Raw genomic sequence first — 21,124 nt, 5'->3', positions numbered from 1 at the left:
ACCCCTGTTCCTTCCCATGGTGTGTGTAATCCATTTTCAGATACTCCTACATCATTGTTATCTGCAGGCTCTTTAGGTTTGCTTAGTGTTATTAACTTTCCTTTATTTAAGCAGAATACACCTATGTATGAAGATAAACACAATAATAAAGACAAAAGTCCATTCTTCAATTAGGATAGGCTTCAAACAGTTCTGGAAATAAAAGACAATCATCTGGTGTTCTTTCTTTACTGCTATTTAATCAAACATGATATATGAGGAGACATTCTGGGAGACATTTTCTAGAGACTGCAAAGTTGGGACCACTTTTCTTGGGGTGCAAACACAAGGGATAGACCTTTCCAAATTATGTTCAAATGCAATAATTTTATTTCCCTGAGAATATACATTTCTTGTTTTAGAAGACACCCTTTACCTTGAAGCCAGACCTATAGCTGGATTTAACATCAATATAGAGAGGTTTTATTTTCTTCTGCTGTCATGGAAAGTAGGCAGCTAATACCTTTCAAGACTTGACAGAGATTATTTTCCTTCTTTATATAGGAGCGCTATCTGGTCAAGATTTACCCATGAGAAAATGACAACCCCAGGTTTTAGTATCTATGGGAATTTAGTGTAGCCATTGATAACACTCCCCTCTTTTCGTTTCAGGTGCAGGAGAATCTGGAAAAAGTACAATCGTTAAACAAATGAAGTAGGTATAAACTATTTTATATGTTTGATATTTGAAGGCTGTCTGTGTACTTGACCAGTCTGAAAAGAAATACTTTGGGAAAATCTGACAGATGGTCTGTACATGTATTTACTGGCAGAGCTGTCTCATTTGCCGGGTGAGCCTCTCTCCTATCCTTTTGCAGGGAGCGTAACTGATGTGTGATATTGTGATTTCCATTTTTCTTTTAAATTTTGCCTCTCAACAAGATGGATACTCTAAGCAGTCATGTTTTAAATATATTCATCTGGGCATAATCTAGGGCTTCGGTATTGTGGGTAAAAGCCATCAACATTTCAAAATATGTCCATCAATGACCCATTTGAATTCAGGAGGAAATGGTATTTTAAACCTAATTGACAAATTTTTGCCTGCCTGGGAATAAAGTGCTTATTTAAAGTTATTACTAACACGGATTTCAATTTATCTTTGTACTTCTTTTCTCTATTTTTTTTTCTTTGTATAATGAAATAAATAGACGCGGATTTCTTAATGAGAAAACAAACACAAAAACTCTAAAATTCAAGAATATAATGTCTAAGTGAATAAAATTTACATTGGTAAGTGGAAGGGATTATGTAAAGCCCTTTAAGTGATGTAAAGCCTTTTAAGTGATGGCTCCATCACTGCTGGAGAATTCTGAAGGACAGCTCTTGCCATAGGAGAAGAAGAGAGTCCTTTTTTTTTGGCTTATTTTTTGTTCCGTGTTGGAGGATCTTGTCCTTTGGAATATGTCACATGAGGGTTCCATCCCAGTCAATGATATGATTGTCTATTTAGAATCTAAATCACTAGTTTTTTTCTTTCCTTTCAGGTAATAAGGTCATGTAAGTTCCATACCAACAATTATTTAAGTCCCACTTTTGGAATTTCCTGACACATGTACTTGCAACCAAATTTTTTACCTTTTCTTCTGTCTTTAAAGAACAGGACACTCGTCTCTCCTGATCATTGTTTAGACTGCTCCAACCATTCACGCAAATCATCTCACACCCCCATCAAACTCCCACTGTGTTCACCTGTTCTTTTCTTTCAGTTCTAATCATGCTGGAGTTCCTCCTCTCCTATTTACCTCTCCATTCTCTATGAAGTTAAATGCAGTAAAGCAAAAAATAACCAGTTATTTGACTATCTAAAAATTAAACCCTTTAAATATATCAAACCATAATAAAATTTAAAAAGAGAACTAGAAAAAAAAACTATAATAAATATGATAAGTAACCGACTGTCATAATATAAAAAGAGTCACACAGGCTGCTAAGAAAATTAAGCTGCCCAATATATATAAATGGGAAGAGACTATGAACAGACAGTTCACACAAGACAAAATTCAAATATCTATTTAAAGCAATATAACGAGGGGCACCTGGGTGGCTCAGTGGGTTAAGCCTCTGCCTTAGGCCCAGATCATGATATCAGGGTCCTGGGATCGAGCCCCGCATCTGGCTCTCTGCTCAGTGGGGAGCCTGCTTCCCCCTCTCTCTCTGCCTGCCTCTCTTGCCTACTTGTATTCTCTCTCTCTCTCTCTCTCTGTCAAATAAACAAATAAATAAAGCAATAATGAGCTATTCTTCATCTTAGTAAATTAGCATTTTTTTTTAATTTTAATTTTTTTTAATTTCTTTTCAGCGTAACAGAATTCATTGTTTTTTCACCACACCCAGTGCTCCATGCAATACGTGCCCTCCCTAATACCCACCACCTGGCTCCCCCAACCTCCCACCCCCTGCCCCTTCAAAACCCTCAGGTTGTTTTTCAGAGTCCACAGTCTCTCACAGTTCACCTCCCCTTCCAATTTCCCTCAACTCCCTTCTCCTCTCCATCTCCCTATGTCCTCCATGTTATTTGTTATGCTCCACAAATAAGTGAAACCATATTAGCAAACAACTTTAAATAATATTACCCAATAAGGGTGAGGTTTTGAGAACTTAATATTTCTCATTACTACTAATAAAATTACTTATTATAGCAAATCTGTAGAAATAATTTTTCAATCAAACTAGAAACCTGGGAAAATAATAACTTCTGATATAAATAGGTCTCTGAGAATTCTAGTAAAATAATTTAAATTTGAAAAAGCACAAAAGTAAAATGACGTAAACATGAAAATACAAATGTTTATGCACCAAGAGGTTTAAATTAGTCTTATTTAAAATAGAGAAATAAGAGAGAGATTAAAGTGCCCTAAATTAAATAAAAAAAAAACACAAGGAAATAGTTTGCAAAAGTGTAGGACCAGTCAGTTTTCAACTGCAATATTTTGCATCCATTACAAGTTGCACGTACATGAGAAAGTTGTAATAGAAAATACTCACACTAGCTGAAAAACTAAGACCCAAAACTGCATGAACATTTTACCTCAACTATGACAAAATACAGTTATTTAAAAGGAATAATACAGGCCAATATTCAATGATAGTTATTTCTCAACATTGGGATTTAAAGTTACATTGCACCTTCATTATGAATACTGCTGGGCTTTTCACATTTTCTACAAGGAGCAAGCACTGCTTCTGTTATTAAGGGAGTCTCCTCGTTACCTCCTCCTTCCTTCCTTTCTTCAGTTGACTCTATGAAGACTAGTCTGCCTTAACTCTCTTCACTCTTCCACCTTCCATTTACCCTTAAACGATTCTCATCACTGCTGCCTTTGGCTTGCCACATCAATTGCCCTTAATAGCATCAATATTATCTCCAATTGCCATTTTGTCTGAAATGCTCATGAGTTCCTATTTGAATTCCATTCGACTCCACTGGACTTTTCTCTTCTAAAACATCACCCTGACTTTTGGAATAACTCCTAGTTTATGTCCTAATTGCCTGCTTGACTCTCAGATTCCACCTAACTGCTGGTGTCTCTAATGTACTTAGCCCCCTTCTTCGCTTACTCTATAGGTTCAAATGAAAACTGCTAAGGTACAATGATTTTCCCTCTCATCTTCAAGCAGACTGTCCCAGATTATTTCTTTCACATTCACTCTATCTAAATTAGGGAAGCAGGTACATCTACCTCCATATTCTATGGATAGGTCCAAATCAGAATAAACAATGCTAAGTTATCTCCCCATCTGGCCTCCATGTCCCTACAATGAATTACAGCAGCTGCAGCCTCTAAAGCAATTAATCCGGGTGTAGATATGCTGACATTCACTTTCTCAGTTTTGCCACATCTAAACAACTTTTGTCTTCAAGGGTGTCACTTATCCCTATTGTCGCTGCCTTAGCTTAAAAACCTCAAATTCCTGAGCTGGATTAATACAATATCCTGCAAAACACTTTTTCCCTCCCTCTTCTTTCTTCCACTGCAGTATCCACAATGACATCAACGGATTTCTTTAAAAAGAAAACTTATCTCTTTCCTGAACTGTACACTTCATGAACTGTCAAGAACAGACTCCTTGAAGGAAGCACAAGGCACTTTAGAATCCAGCTCTTATCTCTCTCTTCATTCTCAGGTCCCATGACTTCCCCCTTCCTGCTTTCTACACCCAGAAATCCTGAACTCACATAGTTCTGCGGACTACAAAAGACAGGACAGTTTAGCGCCTAAGATCACAGGCTCCCCAATCGGAGTGCGTTCGTTGCCCAACTGTATCACGTACTGAATGAATAAGTTAGGGGTAGTTCCTTCATTTATCTGTGCCTCCATTTCTTCCCTGTAAAATGTAGGTAATAATTTTACCTTCTTTAAAGGACTTACTGCAAGAAATGAGAAGATATATAAGCACTTAACACAGGCCTTGGCACACACTGAAAGCTTGATCACTTAACTATCTTATTTGGTCATAACTGATCCTCCTGCCTAGAATGTTCTTCCTGTTCACTATCTGGAAATAACGACTTCTCCTTGAAAACTCAGGGGATCATCATTGCTCCCAGGCAGTCTCTCGTGATTCCTTACACCTACTCCCAATAAAGTTTATCACTTTTTCTTTTCACTTTTATTGGACCACATGCAGACATTGTTGCTAAATACTATCACACTGCACAGAAATGGATTTTATGCTCTACCTTTCTGTAATCTACCACTGTCCAATAGAACATTCTATGGTGACAGGGAGATTCTCTTTCTGTGCTCTCCAATATGGCAGCTCCAAGTCATATGAGGCCATTAAGCATTTGAAATGTGGCTGGTGTGAATGAGGAATTTAATTTTAATTAACAGCTGGTGGCTACTATATTGGACAGTAGAGCTCTGCCTATAGGTTTTTGGGGAGGAGAGAGAGTAAAACTCATTCTTTTCAGCACATAATACCCTATGTTACAGAAAATGCCCAGTAAAAGCTCATTAATTGGAACAGATTTAGGAATCAACTTCAAGTACAAAGCTCTATCTCACAGAAATGTATTTATGCAGTCCCCAGAAAAACAAGGTTGCTTAAAGTCCTACTACAGCTGGATTTTTTTAAAGTATGCTTTTGCCATTTTGCTTTGTGAAGTTTCATTATCCTATGATGAAAAGATAGGAATCAGAACTTGTTCCAGAAAGAAATCCTAAATGCCCCAAGTTTACTGTTAACTGCTGTTTTAATTTAGTAACTAAAATAACTTCCCAATTTCAGTTTTTGAGAAAGAACTGAGATTTCTTTAATGAACTTATTCTTGATCTATCCACAAAGATATTTTAACTGCATTTTTCTACAACCTTTAGTTGTCTGCTTTATTTACTCATTAAAGTTATTTGTTTAATACAGCAAGATAAACATGGCCATGCTTAAAATAGAAATACAGCAATTACTGGCAAGCAAATTATCAAAAACAGTCAATAATGGATATAAGGGCTACCTCTCCTTTGGCTGCAAAAATTCTTGTATTTAAAAGTTTTAATATCTTGGGGGGCATTTGTATTCTTTTCCCTATGCTAAAGCCTCCCCGTGAATACTTGTAAAACACAAATACTTCAGAATATGACTTCCAAAATGATGCCTACAGATAGCACTTCAAAAACAACAACAAAAAGGAGCAAGAACGTATTATCCAATAAAGACACAATAAAATAACTAGAATATGCAGAGATTTTAGCTTTTGAAGGTAAATCTATTTTAATCTATTATTCTAAAACTATAAAACACTGAGTTCTGATTGAGTGAGTGGAAGGGAGTTCAACCAAGTAACATAAGCCTTTCAACTTTGAGAACTAATGGCACGTACACAGATGGAAAAGGAACAAGGGATTTAACAGCCTACATTTAACTGCCTACATTTAAAAAAAAAAAGAGAGATGCCTTTGTTAATGCTATAAATAGAAAGCAGGCACTTGTATTTTCCAGTGTGTCTTAAGCGATAGGAAAAGAAATGAATGTTCTAGTAAATTACTTTGCTTCCTCTAGACATCAACATTATGTTAGAAAGACTAGTTTCAGAACTCTGTATATTTCTTTGTCCTGTGAATCTGGAAATTTTTCTTTTGAAATAAATAAGCTTTCTAAATAAAATTCCTCATGATTTACTCATTTTAAAGACTGGTTTACCAGGGCAAATTCTACGTCCTCTTTATATTTAGCATGAGGAGCCCAGAAAGAAAATATTGTATTAAATCTCAAGGATAATAATAAAATCCAAAGCCATAAAGTTGTTCAGATTTAACATATACATATGGGTAATATTTTTTGTAACAAATATATACTGTAATTTTATTCAAGCAAATTATTGTTGATGTGTTTTAATATTACTTAAAAAAACCCAACTGCTCAATTCACAAAAGCTTTTCATGTTTAAATTACAGGATCATCCATAAGAATGGTTACAGTGAGGAAGAATGCATGGAGTTCAAAGCAGTCATTTACAGTAACACACTGCAATCCATCCTAGCGATTGTGAAAGCCATGACTACCCTTGAGATTGATTATGTAAATCCCACAAGTGCAGTAAGTATACAAATAATGACAGTTGTAGGTCTCCAATGGAGTTTGAGCCATAAAACAGTAGAACTAAATTTGTAGTACTAGTTTACACCAAAAATTTAAGAGCATAAAATATGAATTTTGGAAACTTTAATTCTGTTTGGTGTAAGATTTTTTTCTTTAAATGAAACTTTCTATGTGCCATAATCTTATTTGGCATTAACTATTTTCCTAGGAATCAAACCTAATATCAAATAATATACTGTATTAGAGAAAAATGATATTTACTAAATACGAAAGAGTTCATTCTATAAAATCAAACTGCAATAACTCCATTTTTATTTTCTTAGTTTAATTGTGAGTCATTTCATGGAGTGAACATTATAACATTATAGTAATAGTAATAACATAATTATTATTGTTCAACAATAACTATAAAGACAATGCTGGGCAGGGAAATGACTATTTTAGAGTGCTAATTTTTTAAAAAAGAATTCAAAATTGTGTGATTAAGATGTCTGTATAATAAATACATTCAGTAGTCAGTCATGTTCATTAGGTAGCTTCTAAACAGTTTCATTTCATTCTATTTTATATTTTGTAATAATCATTTTATGTTAAAATACATTAAAAACCCACTTCGTTTCAAACAGTTTATGTGCAAATATATAGAACTATTTTAGTTGACAAATGGAACACAGAGCATTCTCCAAAGAACAATAGTTAACCACATGCAAAAAAGGAATAAGAGTGCATGATCAACAGGAAAACACTCATTTCCATTTGTTCTGTCCTCGAGCAGCTGGTTGCCTCCAGATGGTATCCACTGAGCTGCAACCAGTGTAAACTTAGATACCCTGTCCGCTAACAGTAAGAAAGAGAGGAAGAACATGTTAATTATAGAGAAGAATATGACCCTTGTACTTTACTCTTCCTCCCCTTCCAGAAGTTTAGGGTTTGACTATGTAAATTACCATTGGATGCCATTAGGATGAAAAGAAAAATACCTCTTTCATGCTGTTAATTTAAAAAAAAAAAAATTAATGGTCAACCCTCATCTTGTTCTGCCATTTTCCAACGAAGAGCACAGCAATTCTAAGTATGTCTTTAGGGCAGATGCTTTGTAAAGCACAGTCAGGAATTGGGCTAGCTTTCCTCTTCCATTTTTAGTTTTCCTCAAACCTGGCTCCAGTAAGTCACCGCCTTCTTTAGGTTACAGTTCCCCTCTCACATGTAAGAGGGGAACTTGCCAGAACCCAACTCCAATATCCTTGTATTCTTTACCATTCCTAGACTTGGTGATCTCCTTTTTAATTTAAGCGTAGTTTGGTTAACCCTCTGACCTTGGCTGTTCCTAAGGATCTGAGACTTTAAATTGGCCCTTCAGAAACAACCTGGTATAAGCCCCATATTTAAGGATGTGAAAAATAAAGGCCAAAGACTATTAGCAAGGTAGCCTGCATTGCACAGCTAGTGTTTTGGGCAAAACCCACCTCTTCTGGCTTCCATTGGAATGCTTTTCCTGATGCAAGGATTTTTGTAAAAATACTTTCAACAATCCAAAATGTTTGCTACTCCTCCACTGGTTAACATCTTAATGATCTGGCATGCATGCAGAGTGATAATAATATAGACTCTGTAGATTGCTGCCACTATGCTGAATGAAACTTTAAGTAAATGCAATTTATTAAACTGTACATTAAATGGTAAAAACAGAGCAATTTATGCAGCACTGAAGGACTGATACAACTTCTCAGAAGGACCTATACCCTCAAGGGTCAAACATCAGCTGTCAGGTACTACATACCCCCAATTTTGATTTCAGTTGTTGTAAACTATAGTAGTTTCAGTGACCTTCTTTAGTATTTGATTTTAAGATTAATATACTCTTAACCCTGGCTTGAACTATAACCCTGCTAAACATCTATATGTGTGTGGCTTTCAGAGTTCTATTTTTCTATAGCTTTCAATTTAGCTATTTATACAATTTATGTATTTTTATATTACAGTCCTAAAGGAAAATGTCCATAAGCTTTATTGGTTACTGGTTCTGTAAATTTGGACGAATTACTTAATCTCTCTACATTTGGGTCTCTTTATCCACAAAACGTTAGTGCTTTTTTCACTGAGTTTCAAGGACTATTACAGAAGCAAACAGAAATATAGGAAATCCACTTAAAAACAAAATACTTTAAGATTCTAGTAAATACTGAGTATTTATTTTCCAGTAATCACTCTAAGTATAAGCTCATTAAAATTTATATATTAAAGTCTACACATCTAACACCATCTGAAAAAATTATATATTTTTTTAAGATTTTATTTATTTATTTGAGAGAGAGACAGAATGAGAGAGAGAAAGAGAGAGAGAATACCAGGGAGGTAAGGGGCAGAGGGAGAAGCAGACTCCCCCCTGATCAGGAGCCTAATGCAGGGCTTGATCCTGGGACTCCAGGATCATGACCTAACCTGAAGGCAGATGCTTAACCCACTGAGCTACCCAGGTGCCCCTAAAAAAATTATATTTCATTAAACTATGATTTATATGGCAGACACTTGACACGGGATGTACTGAGGAATCAGCAGTAAATAAAATAGGAGAAATATCTTCCCTCAAGAGAAGGAAATCTGTCACTGAACAAGTAATTACAAAGCATCAGCTATTTCAAAAGTGCAGCACAGTTGGATGGAGAGCCAATTCCTCATTTATGAAAAGAATTACTGAAAAAGGAAGTCTGTCACTGGGGAGGGGGCACAACTAGTACATTTAAGAAATGTGTCTGTAAGCTCTGTAACATGTCCACATGTGTAAGTGGTTGAAAATGTATATTTCAAGTCCAAACGAGATAATTTGATAAGAGATCGGAATCTCAGTAGTATTGGCATTACACTATGGTGTATAATGTGTATTAGGATATGGATGGGATCAAGGAGGTCAAATATTTACAAAGAGAAGATACAGGTATAAAGGACAGTGGCAAGTTAGGTGCCTGTGCTGAAAAAGTAACATTTTCAGGGCACCGGGTGGCTCAGTCACAGGCATCAAGCCCCCTTCAGGCTCCCTGCTCAGTGGGGAATCTGCCTCTCGCTCTCCCCCTCCCCTGCTCCTTTTCTCTCTTGCTCACTCTCAAATAAATAAATAAAAGCTTCAAAAAAGAAAGTAACATTTTCTGGTCATTTAGGAGGAACAGGGAAGTTTGGAGGAAATGATGGGAAAGTAAGAGGAAAACCAAGTTTCTATCGAATCACAGAATTCAATACAAGGGTTCCAGAGGGAAGTTATCTAAGATGAAAGGTCTTAAGAGGTCAGGAAAGAAGTATATTTAAAGTCTACTGGATTTAATAATACAGAGATCACTGGGGATATCATGAGATGGGTTTTAGAAGAGTTGTGGATGCAGAATCCAATAAAGTATGTTGAGAAATGAGAAGAAAATATGGGAACAGAGTATAAAGATGTTTTTAGCAACTATAGCTGAGGAGTAGGAGAGAGAGAAAGCGAACTTATAGCTGAAAGAGGAATGAAGCTAACAGAACATGTTCTTGTTTTGGTTTAATACTTGACAGACTAATTTCATAAATACACAACTTGTAAAGGGGAAAGTTAAAGAAACTAGAGGCGGACATAATATAGGCATTTAGTAAATTTCAACTTATCCTCTCCGGATATTATTCTGTCTTAGAGCATCTAAAACATCTACTACCAACTTAAAAAAATGTTGAAAGTTTTAACACTTTATCACATGATTTGAGTGTTGTTGTGACCATCCTTGAGACAGTGTTCTACAAAGTGAAACCCATAATATGAACCAATGAACACTGATTTCACAAGATGTTCTAGGATAAAAGTTCTGTGATCAAGTAAGTTTGAAAGCATATATTATAATAACTTCTTGGAAATTGGCAAATTGCAGGACTCAAAGGCCCTGAGAAAGTCCTGTAGTAACAAAACCGGGCATTTCTTAACCTGACATTTCCCAAGATTACAAGGTTGTGATATCCTTTTCCTTCCTTGATATATTGTTTCTGCAATTTTTCGAAATATGACTCAAAGGTTTAAAATGAGTTCTGCAGGGTTCTAGGATCACCACCACCTAATATTGATGAGGAAACCCTGGGTAACTTGTAGAGAACATGTATTTTGCTTTCTATACAACACTGTTCCAGATCTACACAACCTTGAGAGAATGAACTATTCCAGAGCCACCATAATTCCCAAGCTTTCCTAAATATATCACAAGGAACTAAAATCTCTTCACAGTGCCACTCGAACTTCTTTGGAGCTATTTGAAAAATGTGAGAAGTTATTGGAGAACCTTTTAAGTTTCTTTAGAAACTGAGGTCTGAGCTAATCAGTGTGTTCACTTTGTTGACTCATTTGTTCTACAATATTTTTGAGACATACAATGTATTAGGTTCTGCTCTCAGTCTTAAGGATGTAGAAATAAACAGAACAAAAAAAAAGTCACTGCCTTCATGTGCTTATAATCGAATTTAAAAGATACAAAATAAAGACATATGCACTACATAGGTAGTAGTAAGTGCTATGAAGAAAAATCAAGGAAGGCAGGGGACTGGAGAGTAAGGAAAAAATGGAAGTAAGGGTGGCCCTGGAAGGAATTCTTGAGCGGGTGATATTTTGGGAAAAACCTAATGATGTTGGAGATGGGCCATAGGGAAGACATGGAGGAACAGCCATTCAAATGTTCTCAAATGGGGGTTTTGTAAGTTGAAGGAACAGTAAGAAGTCTAATGCACCTTGAGGAAAGAGAGACAAATTGTGGGGGGAGGGAAAGATGGAGAGGGAGAGACTGAGAGACAGAGACTGAGAAAGAAAGCTGAAAAGGAATACATGGGTTAAAACAGGTAGAACCTTGTGAGCCATGCCGTGGGATTTTGGGTTTTGAGTGTGATGGGAAATTACTGGAGCTTTTAAAATATGAGTAAGATTGTCAGTAGGAGTCAGTTTTCCATCATTTGGCTGTTTATATAGAAGACAACTTTTTGTAATACTGGTTAATTTTGGTATTATATACTTTAAAAATTCAAATGTGATTGGGGAGCCCAATTCCTTAAAATACATGAATTTTGATTCTTTAAATTACCATGTCAGTCCTTTAATAACTATAGAAGAACTTTATGAATTAACATACAGTATGTCCAGTAAGATATTATTTATGGTTAAAGAAACCCTATATTGCCAGGATTCTCAACTCAGGCTTCACATTTGAGTCACCGGAAGATTTTCAAAAATACCTTTGCAGAACCTGAATCCCAGAGGTTCTGCCTCATTTTGTTTCGGTTAAGGTCCTGGTGTCAGTATTTTTTTAGTAAGTCCCCCACATGCTTATAAGCCACAGCCTGGTTTGAAAACCCTCACCATTGACTTTACCTATGCAAGCAGTAAGTTAAAAAATAAAAGGTCCTAAAAGACAAAAACCAAGCTGATAGGATGACTGGCCCTTTGGGGGGAAGTACTAGGACTGAAGTGGTGGTAGAAGAATAGTTTGACACTTACATGTTCAAGATGAGAATGTTTTCATAGTATCTATTCAAATAAAGTATAAACTGAAATTGGGAAAAAAAATTTTTTAATGAAAGTGTATATTGTCTGTAAAGGTATGCTAACAGGGACAACCTAGTTTAAGCAGCTGTTTCATTGCATCCTTTATCCTAAATGGCACTCTAACAGTGAGAGGAGGCAAATGGGATAATCCCAGCTAAGCTGGCTGGGTCATTCTTCGCTGGATTTGCAGCCCTCTCTCACAACCAACTTATCGGGAAGAAGAACATAAAAATTTACTGTGCCAGTATATGAAAATGCGGTCAATCCTTCGATTTGGGCCATTTATAATTTTTGGCTTAATAGTCATCGATCAATTTGGGTTAGCAATAAAATCTGAATGTGAAGACAGATGTAACAAGATTTTTAGTCTTAACAGAGCCTCTCTTTGACAATGAGAGACCACCTTTCCGTTTTTAATGCAAAGAACAGATTTTTAGTAAGATGGTGAAATAACCATTATTACTTCTTTAAAATAATAAATTGAATTGTATCAGAAAAGCAGCAAGTTCTCATTGGCCATTCTTCACTGGGAGCCACCTGACACTGCACAAAGTAGTCTGAGTTGGACTCTTCTTCTGATGCTCATTGTCTTTCTTGGTTTGGCAAATTAACCTCCTAGTTTTGGATTCATTTGTAAAAGACACTGTATTTTCTCCTTGCATTTTGACTGAGATCTCAATGGATTTGAAGTATTATTAATCCCTTTGACATCATATTCAGAAGTTAATGATATATACCAAAATATCCTCATTTCACCATATAATGTTAATAGTTTCTGCAATGGACAACTCTTTCACCCAGCCATTAGAAGGAAATTGACCTTAAGATACACTCAATAAATGGTCAACAAAATTATTACCTAAAAGAATAAGATAAAAATAATAAAACTGAAATGCTCTATTTAAAAAAAAGGATATGTGATTCCAAATAACAATACATTTTTATCACTGTCACAAAAACGTTGCTCTAGGAAGACCAACAACAACTCTGCACGATGGCCAACACTCTGCAAGATGGCGGCATGACACCTGAACTGGCTGAGGTAATAAAGCGACTCTGGAGGGACCCCGGAGTTCAGGCCTGCTTTGAAAGGGCATCTGAGTATCACCTCAACGACTCAGCAGCTTAGTAAGTGAATGCGATTGACAGCAATTACAGTTGAAACATTTTATGCTAAGAATTCTCAAAGTCAAAGATTATAAACTCTGTGTTTGTAATCACCATTGAGGAATGCAAACAGCTTTATATTTTTTAGATTGAAAGAGTAATTGAAGAGAAATAAAGATCAAAGTGACATCATGAGATTTAAAAATCTAAGCAAAGGAGCATTTAAAATAACTGATTTTGAAACTATTTGCCCGAGACCTCTGTTTTGCAAATATTTTCTCCCAAATGAAAGAATTAATCACTGTGCACTGTGCTCAACATCAACACAGACCGACTAAGGTTTCTGGCTATTCATTTCTTTTTTAGTCCTATTACTGAAATCGTCTTCTAAAATAATTTTATTAATGACACATTCTTTGGCTCCTTTGGTTCGATGATTAGCATACAGAATTATAGAAGAAAATAATGATTTCCAACACATTTGTGTATTGTGGGATTCTGTTTGAGTCTCAAGAAAGATTATTCAATTTTCACAGCTAGTATCACCCAGCTGGCAATTAAGAGCCACAAGGAAATTTGGAGGTTATGACAACATGTATAATTTCATTACCAAAATTATTTTAAATTTCTACTTTAGTAAGCAATTTTTAAGCTATGCTGTGGCTATATGCCTGCATGTGTGCACATGTATACAAATATAATTTACTTATTCTATATTTCTGTCCATGCATACCATGTCTAAAAAGGTATAAATAAAGTCCTTTTGATGAACTCCCAAAAGAACATATTAGTAGTACTTAAAAAAAAAAAGATACAGGCAAAATGAAGCAAATGAAAAGTTATGTGAGGACAGAACAATAAAATCTGCATGAGACTTCAGATTTCTGATCATGACAGTCAGAAGGATTATGGAGAGGAAACAAACCATATAAATTTTGGGAAAAGTTAATAACAACAGTCTTCTGCGATTACTCACTCATGTTCACTTTGAAGTCCAAAGTCCTTGGAGGAAAGCCCTGCTCTTATCTCTTTGGTGGAGGAGAGAATGCCTATCATTATATGACTACATAAACTCAAAAAACTGTTTTTTATGTCCAGGTACCTAGCCACATTTTAATACTAACAGAACTCTCTGTAGTATAGAGAGCCTGGCTTTTCTATATAAATCATTGATTAGGGCTGTCACAATAAAAAACTGAATTATGGAATATTTTTCTAAAATGTTGCATAACAAAATTCTAGGGAAGAAGGGAGAGATTAAGGGTTGTTAGTGTAAGTGCTGCCAAAGTGAGCGCAAGACAGTGTTGGGGACCACAAATTCCTGTCTCCTCCAAGATCCTTCTAGCTGGCCTAAGAATCATATTGACATGAAACAGATTAACAGGAGAAACTCAAATGTAATAGGCATACATACAGGGTATCTACATGACCATGGAAATTTCAAAGTCAGGCGAAATGAGGTATATATGTTATTCTGAACTGAAGAGAAGGGGGTAGTGATCTGGGACTTGAGAGGAAAGGACTGTGTTTCACAGAGCGGTAAGAGCAGATGTTTGGTAATCAGATGTTTGCCCTGCCATACAGATGGGTCACTGAGATAAAATGTATCTCTGCCAAATCAAGGGCAAAGACTCTCAATTTAGATTCTTCTATGTAGTTGAGGGAGGGGCAAAAGTTCTCTTAGGCTTGCAGGTCTCAGGTACCTTCAGCTCAAAATAATCCACATGCCAAAGGGTACCTTCTGGGGTTCAATGGGGCGGGGAGAAGGTGATGTCCTGAACCACTTCAATAACTGTACTTAATAAAGTTAGTTTTGGATATTCATTAGCAATTAAGCATTATTTTTTCATTCAGATAGTCTAAGACGTGTGTTTGCAATTATATATTATCATTATGCTTACTGAACACTTTGCTCTTTAACCGCAAAAAATTTATGCATTTTATTATTAAAATGGGCAGATGAAATCACCTTTTCTAGTATATTCTAGTATTTCTAACCTTTAGTTTCAGTTTTTCTGACATACAAAATACATAATTTACCGTGGAACTATCACATTATAGATTCGTATTAAAAGCAATTATCTGTTCAAGTTAAACACAATTACACATTTGTACCAATTTTGTGAATGTTGCCCATATTATAATGGTTTTAAATACCCTGACTGATGTACAGAGCAGTAGAACAAGAAATCTGATCCACCCCTCCACCTTGGAGTACTCCCACCTCCACGTCTAAGAAAATTTTCATTAAAAAACCTCCAAATTTAAATATTAACATTTTCTGCCCTTAGAAGTCCTTAAAAGATTATGTAAAACACAAAGAAAAATAGTTGAATGGCCATTGCTTTCTTCCAAAAATTAACATTTTTTTCCCCAATACTGCCTTAGATTTACATTTTACAACTAAATATATTATCAGATAGGTACCAAACCCATGTCTATTTTGCATGTACTGTACAGGGCAATGGCCTCCTTCCCTCTCTCCCCCCCTCCTTTCTCTTTCTCTTCTCCCTCTCTTTCCTTTTCCCCCATTTCCATTTTTTCTGTTTTCAGTCAAAATAGGATATTATTTTTTCAAACCTAGAGTTCCTTCAGGGCTCCTGAGTGGTACAGTTGGTTGAGCTTCTGATTCTCTGTCTTGACTCAGGTCCGGATCTCAGAGTCAGGTCAAGATCTCAGGGTTGGGAGACCAGCCCAGGTCAGTCAGTCTCTGTGCTCCACCAGGAGACTGCTTAAGACTCTCTCTCCCTCTGCCTCTCCCCGCGCCCTCCCCACCCCGCCGTTGCCCATCCCCCACCTTACCCCTACCCCCACTCACGTGTGTGCCTGCACTGCTCTCTTGCTCTCTCTTTTTTTCTCTCAATTAAATAAGTATTTAAAACAAACAAAGAACCTTTAGTCCCTTCAAACTTAAGCTCACAAGGAGGTGAGTCCTAATCAGAGCAGGGAATTCGATGTCCTTGACAACACCCGACCAACCTGCCCTATCAGTACTAGCAAACTGAAAGGAAGCGGGCAGGACAGTGACAAACAGGGGAAAGATTCTTATTAATACTTCATGGTTTACTGATTGAGGCCACCTAGTGTGCTATTTAAATTCTATTAGCATTAGATTTAGCAAAGATTTTACAAGAAAAAAAATACTGTTTTTACATGATTAGAAAAAGATTTTTTTTTTTTTTTTTTAAGGTGATTTGAGCCATATGTATGTTGGTCTTCTGGTTTCAGTTCTAGGCCACAGGCCTGAGCACTCAAATCTTTTATTTATTAAAAGCGGTTATCTTAAATGCAAATTTGTTCCTCTGCTAATGCTTCTGCTTTGCTTGAAATCATATGTACATGCAAATGAAAGTATATTAAATGTGTCTTTACCAAAGTATTCATTTAGCTATCATTAAAATGAATTTAACCGCTCTGTTGACATGTTTGCTTTTGATGTTGTGGTTCCTTCATGAACTGACTAACAGGAGACTTTACCTTACGTGTAGACTTAGTCAATACGGAATTCACAAAGGACGGGGCTTCACAAAATAGAAAAGAGATAAACTGGAAAAATCTTCCAATATTTTCTTCTGATATATCTGTATCTTGATTTGTCTCTTGCTTTTAAGAAAAATTCAGCTTTTTTGGAATAAAGCATGGTGAGAAATTTTCACATCACACATACATATGTTTCTGAACTGTGATTGCCTCTTTGTCATCTGGCCAAAACCCCTTTGGGGCATTCAGTCCGTTTGTTTCTGCTCAAAAGCAGAAAGATCCTCAGAGAATAAATTATCTACATTGCTGTTGAATTTTTTTTTTTTTTAAATGATAACATAGTTGTGCTGTTTAAGGCATTGTGTGAGGTGCTAATGCATACCAACTCTTCAATCGAGCCCCTGAAAAATTCAACTTCTGAATAATAAGTAATATTTAGCTAGATTCTACCCCTCGAATTCTGTCTGGATGGATGTTTGCCCATCATGACCTTCCTGTTAAGCTGCAAATGTAAACTTTTTTTTACAAGTTTAATATAATGGCCAGTTTTGTCATAAAAACCTTACCAGACTTTGACTGTCTCTATTTAGCATATTCACAGAAATAGCCATATTGCTAAGCTACTAAAGCCCTGGTATTGAAAGTCTAGAATAGTGGTTGTCAACTGTTTTGAAAGCAATTAAATGCTTTTAAAGACATGATCTGGTTTCAAAACAGAGCCAAAGAGCAATTCCTCCCCTCTCATCTAACAGACTCTAAGAGAGCACAGGGTTTACTCAGACCTGTTCCTCCTTTTCAGCACCCCTAGATTCTGTGGCCCAAAAAAGGGCAATATTAGGCTTGGGAATGGTAGGATTTTTAAATATGTCCTCCAGGAAAGAGTAAGGCCACTGACACACAGGTGGAAGAAGAGTAGTAGGAGTGAATGCAATGTCTAAGTTCAGCCTTCTGTCACTTGGATGGGTCACCAGTGTCATGAGTTAGTTCCACTGTGAACCAGCAAGAAAGTCAAAGGTGTTTTTGTTTTGTTTTTGTTTTTTTTTTAATTGCACTAACTGCATATAATCATGGCACTTAAAACAAATGGTCCAGAGTCCTAAGCTAGACAATCTGTGGAGAACAACATTATTGCAACCAATTACTGTCTTAAAATTCAAAGAACCTAAATTCAAACTACAGCATTTTTAAGATAGTCTAGTGCCTAGCATGACAAGATAGCATTTTGGGGGAGGATGATCAAAACCTGAAAATAGAACTTTTCTCTGAAATATATCCATACACCGCCAGTTCTGTTACATATACCTCATAAAACACAGGCTAAGGCAGCACTGGTCTAGCAAACTTTATAATTATAGAGACCTCCATGGGTCAGCTGTGCACCACTCTTAGCCCTGCCGCATCCGGCACCAAGCTCTGATGAGCACAATTTTAAAAGCACCAGCCTGGAGCTTCATAATTTTAATGGACCCTGAAGTAAAAATTCATTGGTACCGAATCCTGGTCTCTTCAAACATAAATTTAAAAAATATATGCTATTTTTGTTGTTTTATTAGCTATCTTAATGACGTCGACAGAATCACAGCTCCTGGATATGTCCCGAATGAGCAAGATGTGCTACATTCTAGAGTGAAAACAACTGGAATCATTGAAACTCAATTCTCCTTTAAAGATTTGCATTTCAGGTATGCACTATGTCTTTTCTAACCATCTATGAAAGTAGTCAATATTTTTTCACAGAGAAAGGTCTAACCTGTTTCTGAGATTGGGCTTGAATGCTTGGGCATTCTTCCCAAGCTTTGTTCACTCTTAGTACCACTTTCTCTTACTGCTTTCCTATGGCCTTACACCCTATCCCTCATCCTAAGCCCTATATCCTCCTCAAAGAAAAATGCCTTGTCTTGACTAGGTGGGAGCTCGATTTCATTTTTCTCTTGAAACTGATATCCTACTTTGAAAATGAGAGAGAGAGAGAGGAGGAGAGAAAGAAATTATATTTTAATAAAATTTAAGTAACAGGTGCCACAGATACAATGTCCTTTGCCCTCCAATCTCCCATTTGCCTGAAATATTCTTATTCATATCCTTAATTTAAAAAATGCAAATAACTGAGAGAACTATTTGAATGTGATGCTATTTACTGAAGTAACAAGACCTATTTTATAAGTATGGTTTGGGTATGAAAATGAGCCCACTAATTTTATTGCTGTCACATTACCAAGACCTTTCTAGAAGTGCAAAACCACTCATTTACTATACCAAGGAATGGAAATCCAAAGTGTAATGTTATAAAATGTCATGACACTTAAGTACCTCTCCCTGTGGACTGTGGATAAGATGGACTGTTAAACATTAAAACCAGGCTCCAGATGTACCACTTAATAAAATGAAAAAAATAATTAAAAATGCAATAAACTCATTCATGTATGCAAACGGAGAATATTTTTTTAAAGTAGAAAAATGAAACAAAAGTGACATGGATTATCTGCATCCATTTGTGAAGCAAACTTACTTCAGTGGGATAAAAGCTTTAAAATTTTTTTTTAAATTATTAACATTGCCGAATCAGAATATCTGCTTAGACTAGATGTTACATAGATAGCCAGGGTATTTTCAAGTTAATATCACAGAAAGCTCTTCAAAATTTACACCTGAATTCCAAGTCCACAAATGGTTAATTATCTGACAGATGAGTCAAAGATCAAACCAGGATAAAGGGACTGCTAAGATCTGGATCAACATCTACTCTTGCAAATGTAAGCAGTTTGTCTTCGGTCCTGTCACGGCCATCGTGCAATTCCTCTTTGGCAACGACCTTCTCCACACTCCTGGTTTTTGATCCAGTTTCTGAGGTTTTCCTATGGGAATCCACGTCCAATTACTTAGATCCTCTGCCCCTCCTAAGCCTGTCAAAGCATTACACAAACTAATAGAATTTTCTGGAGTTTAGACGGGATCATGGACCACTTATGAAAATTAATATCATGTACTGAATACCTAGAAGTTGACAACTCCAGTCAGCCTATGCAACACCAATTTGGTATCTTCTCAGAAATAGTCACTATCATAAACTATCTGCCGTATATATCTCTTCCTTGAATGTTCTAAACCTTAGGGCCATTGCACTTGCTGTTCTTTTTGCCTAAAATGCTCTCTCTGATCCTGGATCTCTGCAAAGACTGGCTCCTTCTTATCATTAAGTTCCAAAATGAGATGCCATCTCCTCATGGAACCTTGATCATTCTGTCTACCATCCCTGTGTATACTTGTCACTACTATACCCAATAGTGTCCTGGTAAGCCTATCAGTAGGCTCTCTGGGACAGGGGGAGAAGGAAGGCCTGATATGCGGTCCCTGAAGATCCCCTTGGTATAAAAATACTGTAACAATGGCTAACTGCAACCTAGCAATGAGAAGTCACTAAATGTAGTACTGGGAAGAAATGCAAAGAGCTCTCACTTGCCATACCAACGTGAGCCAATGCCTTTACAAGATTGAAATATCATGCTATTTTGTTCCAAAAACAAAAACAAAAACAAAAACAAAACCCTTACTAATGTATGAAATTGACTTCTTTGTTTGTTTCTATTTCTGTCTTAAATGCTCCAAGCAACCGGAGGGTAGGAGCCATGTCTCTACAGTACCATCTCCTGTGATTATCATGATGGCTAGCACAGAGTAGGCTTACAGTTAATTTTTGCCAGATGAATAAACGTGCTAGGCCAATCACTCTATGGACCCTATTTGTACACATTCCTTGAAACACGTTGAACCGAGCATTGCTGCTCTTATGTTGGACAAAGAGCCCCAAAATGGAGGCTCAAATGAGGTGAAAGATTTCCTCAAGATCATACATAGAGGCACTAGAAATGTGGTTAGAACACATCTTTCTAACTTCCAAGACCACACTTCTTACACTGAGTATCTCTGTGGGCCACGAGGTAAACTGGCAGAAACCATTCTTTCTTCCATAGAATAAGTGTTCCTTCCAATGTTTTTGGTCCTTTGTAATTCCCTTCAGAGAGAAGAGGGAACAGGGAATAAAACAGCCTGTTGGGGAGCTGTCTAGGAGTTGGCAGGCTCTGGTACCTTCGCATATCTGTGCTTCTGAAACCAGGGGACATGATGACTGCCAGTGAGCATCCCAAACCTCAGAAAGTCACGTTCATTTTCTGGAACATCTATTCCTCTCAGTACCAAATAATACTAATAAAATTTAAAAAATTATATTCTGAGTGTAACAGCATTTGCATTAGTTTTTTAAAAAAATAAAACCTTATTTTAAAGATATGTAACCTCATAATAGGTCTCATCAGATTATACCTCTAAACCCCCATTGGTCCATCATCATTTTTCTGTCCTTCTATGGTTTGTGAGGCACTGAGTCCTACAGGCAGGGCATTGCCTATGCTACTTTCG

At 36.5% G+C, this 21,124-nt stretch overlaps 1 protein-coding gene across 1 annotated transcript in view; it reads left to right on the top strand.

The window, feature by feature from the left end:
• Window positions 1-21,124, top strand: part of LOC111155305 (G protein subunit alpha transducin 3) — a 53,879-nt gene that overhangs the window by 21,713 nt on the left and 11,042 nt on the right. The window contains exons 2-5 of the mRNA XM_022515445.1: window positions 652-694; window positions 6,438-6,579; window positions 13,092-13,249; window positions 18,262-18,390. Of these exons, the coding sequence (XP_022371153.1) occupies window positions 652-694; window positions 6,438-6,579; window positions 13,092-13,249; window positions 18,262-18,390 (472 nt within the window). The remainder of the gene's footprint in view (window positions 1-651; window positions 695-6,437; window positions 6,580-13,091; window positions 13,250-18,261; window positions 18,391-21,124) is intronic.

Source organism: Enhydra lutris, unplaced genomic scaffold (genome assembly GCF_002288905.1).
Source record: "Enhydra lutris kenyoni isolate GAN:26980312 unplaced genomic scaffold, ASM228890v2 scaffoldscaffold40, whole genome shotgun sequence".
Taxonomy (NCBI): domain Eukaryota; kingdom Metazoa; phylum Chordata; class Mammalia; order Carnivora; family Mustelidae; genus Enhydra; species Enhydra lutris.
Note: the sequence above shows the minus strand (reverse complement) of the source record. Positions and strands in the feature narration are given on the sequence as shown.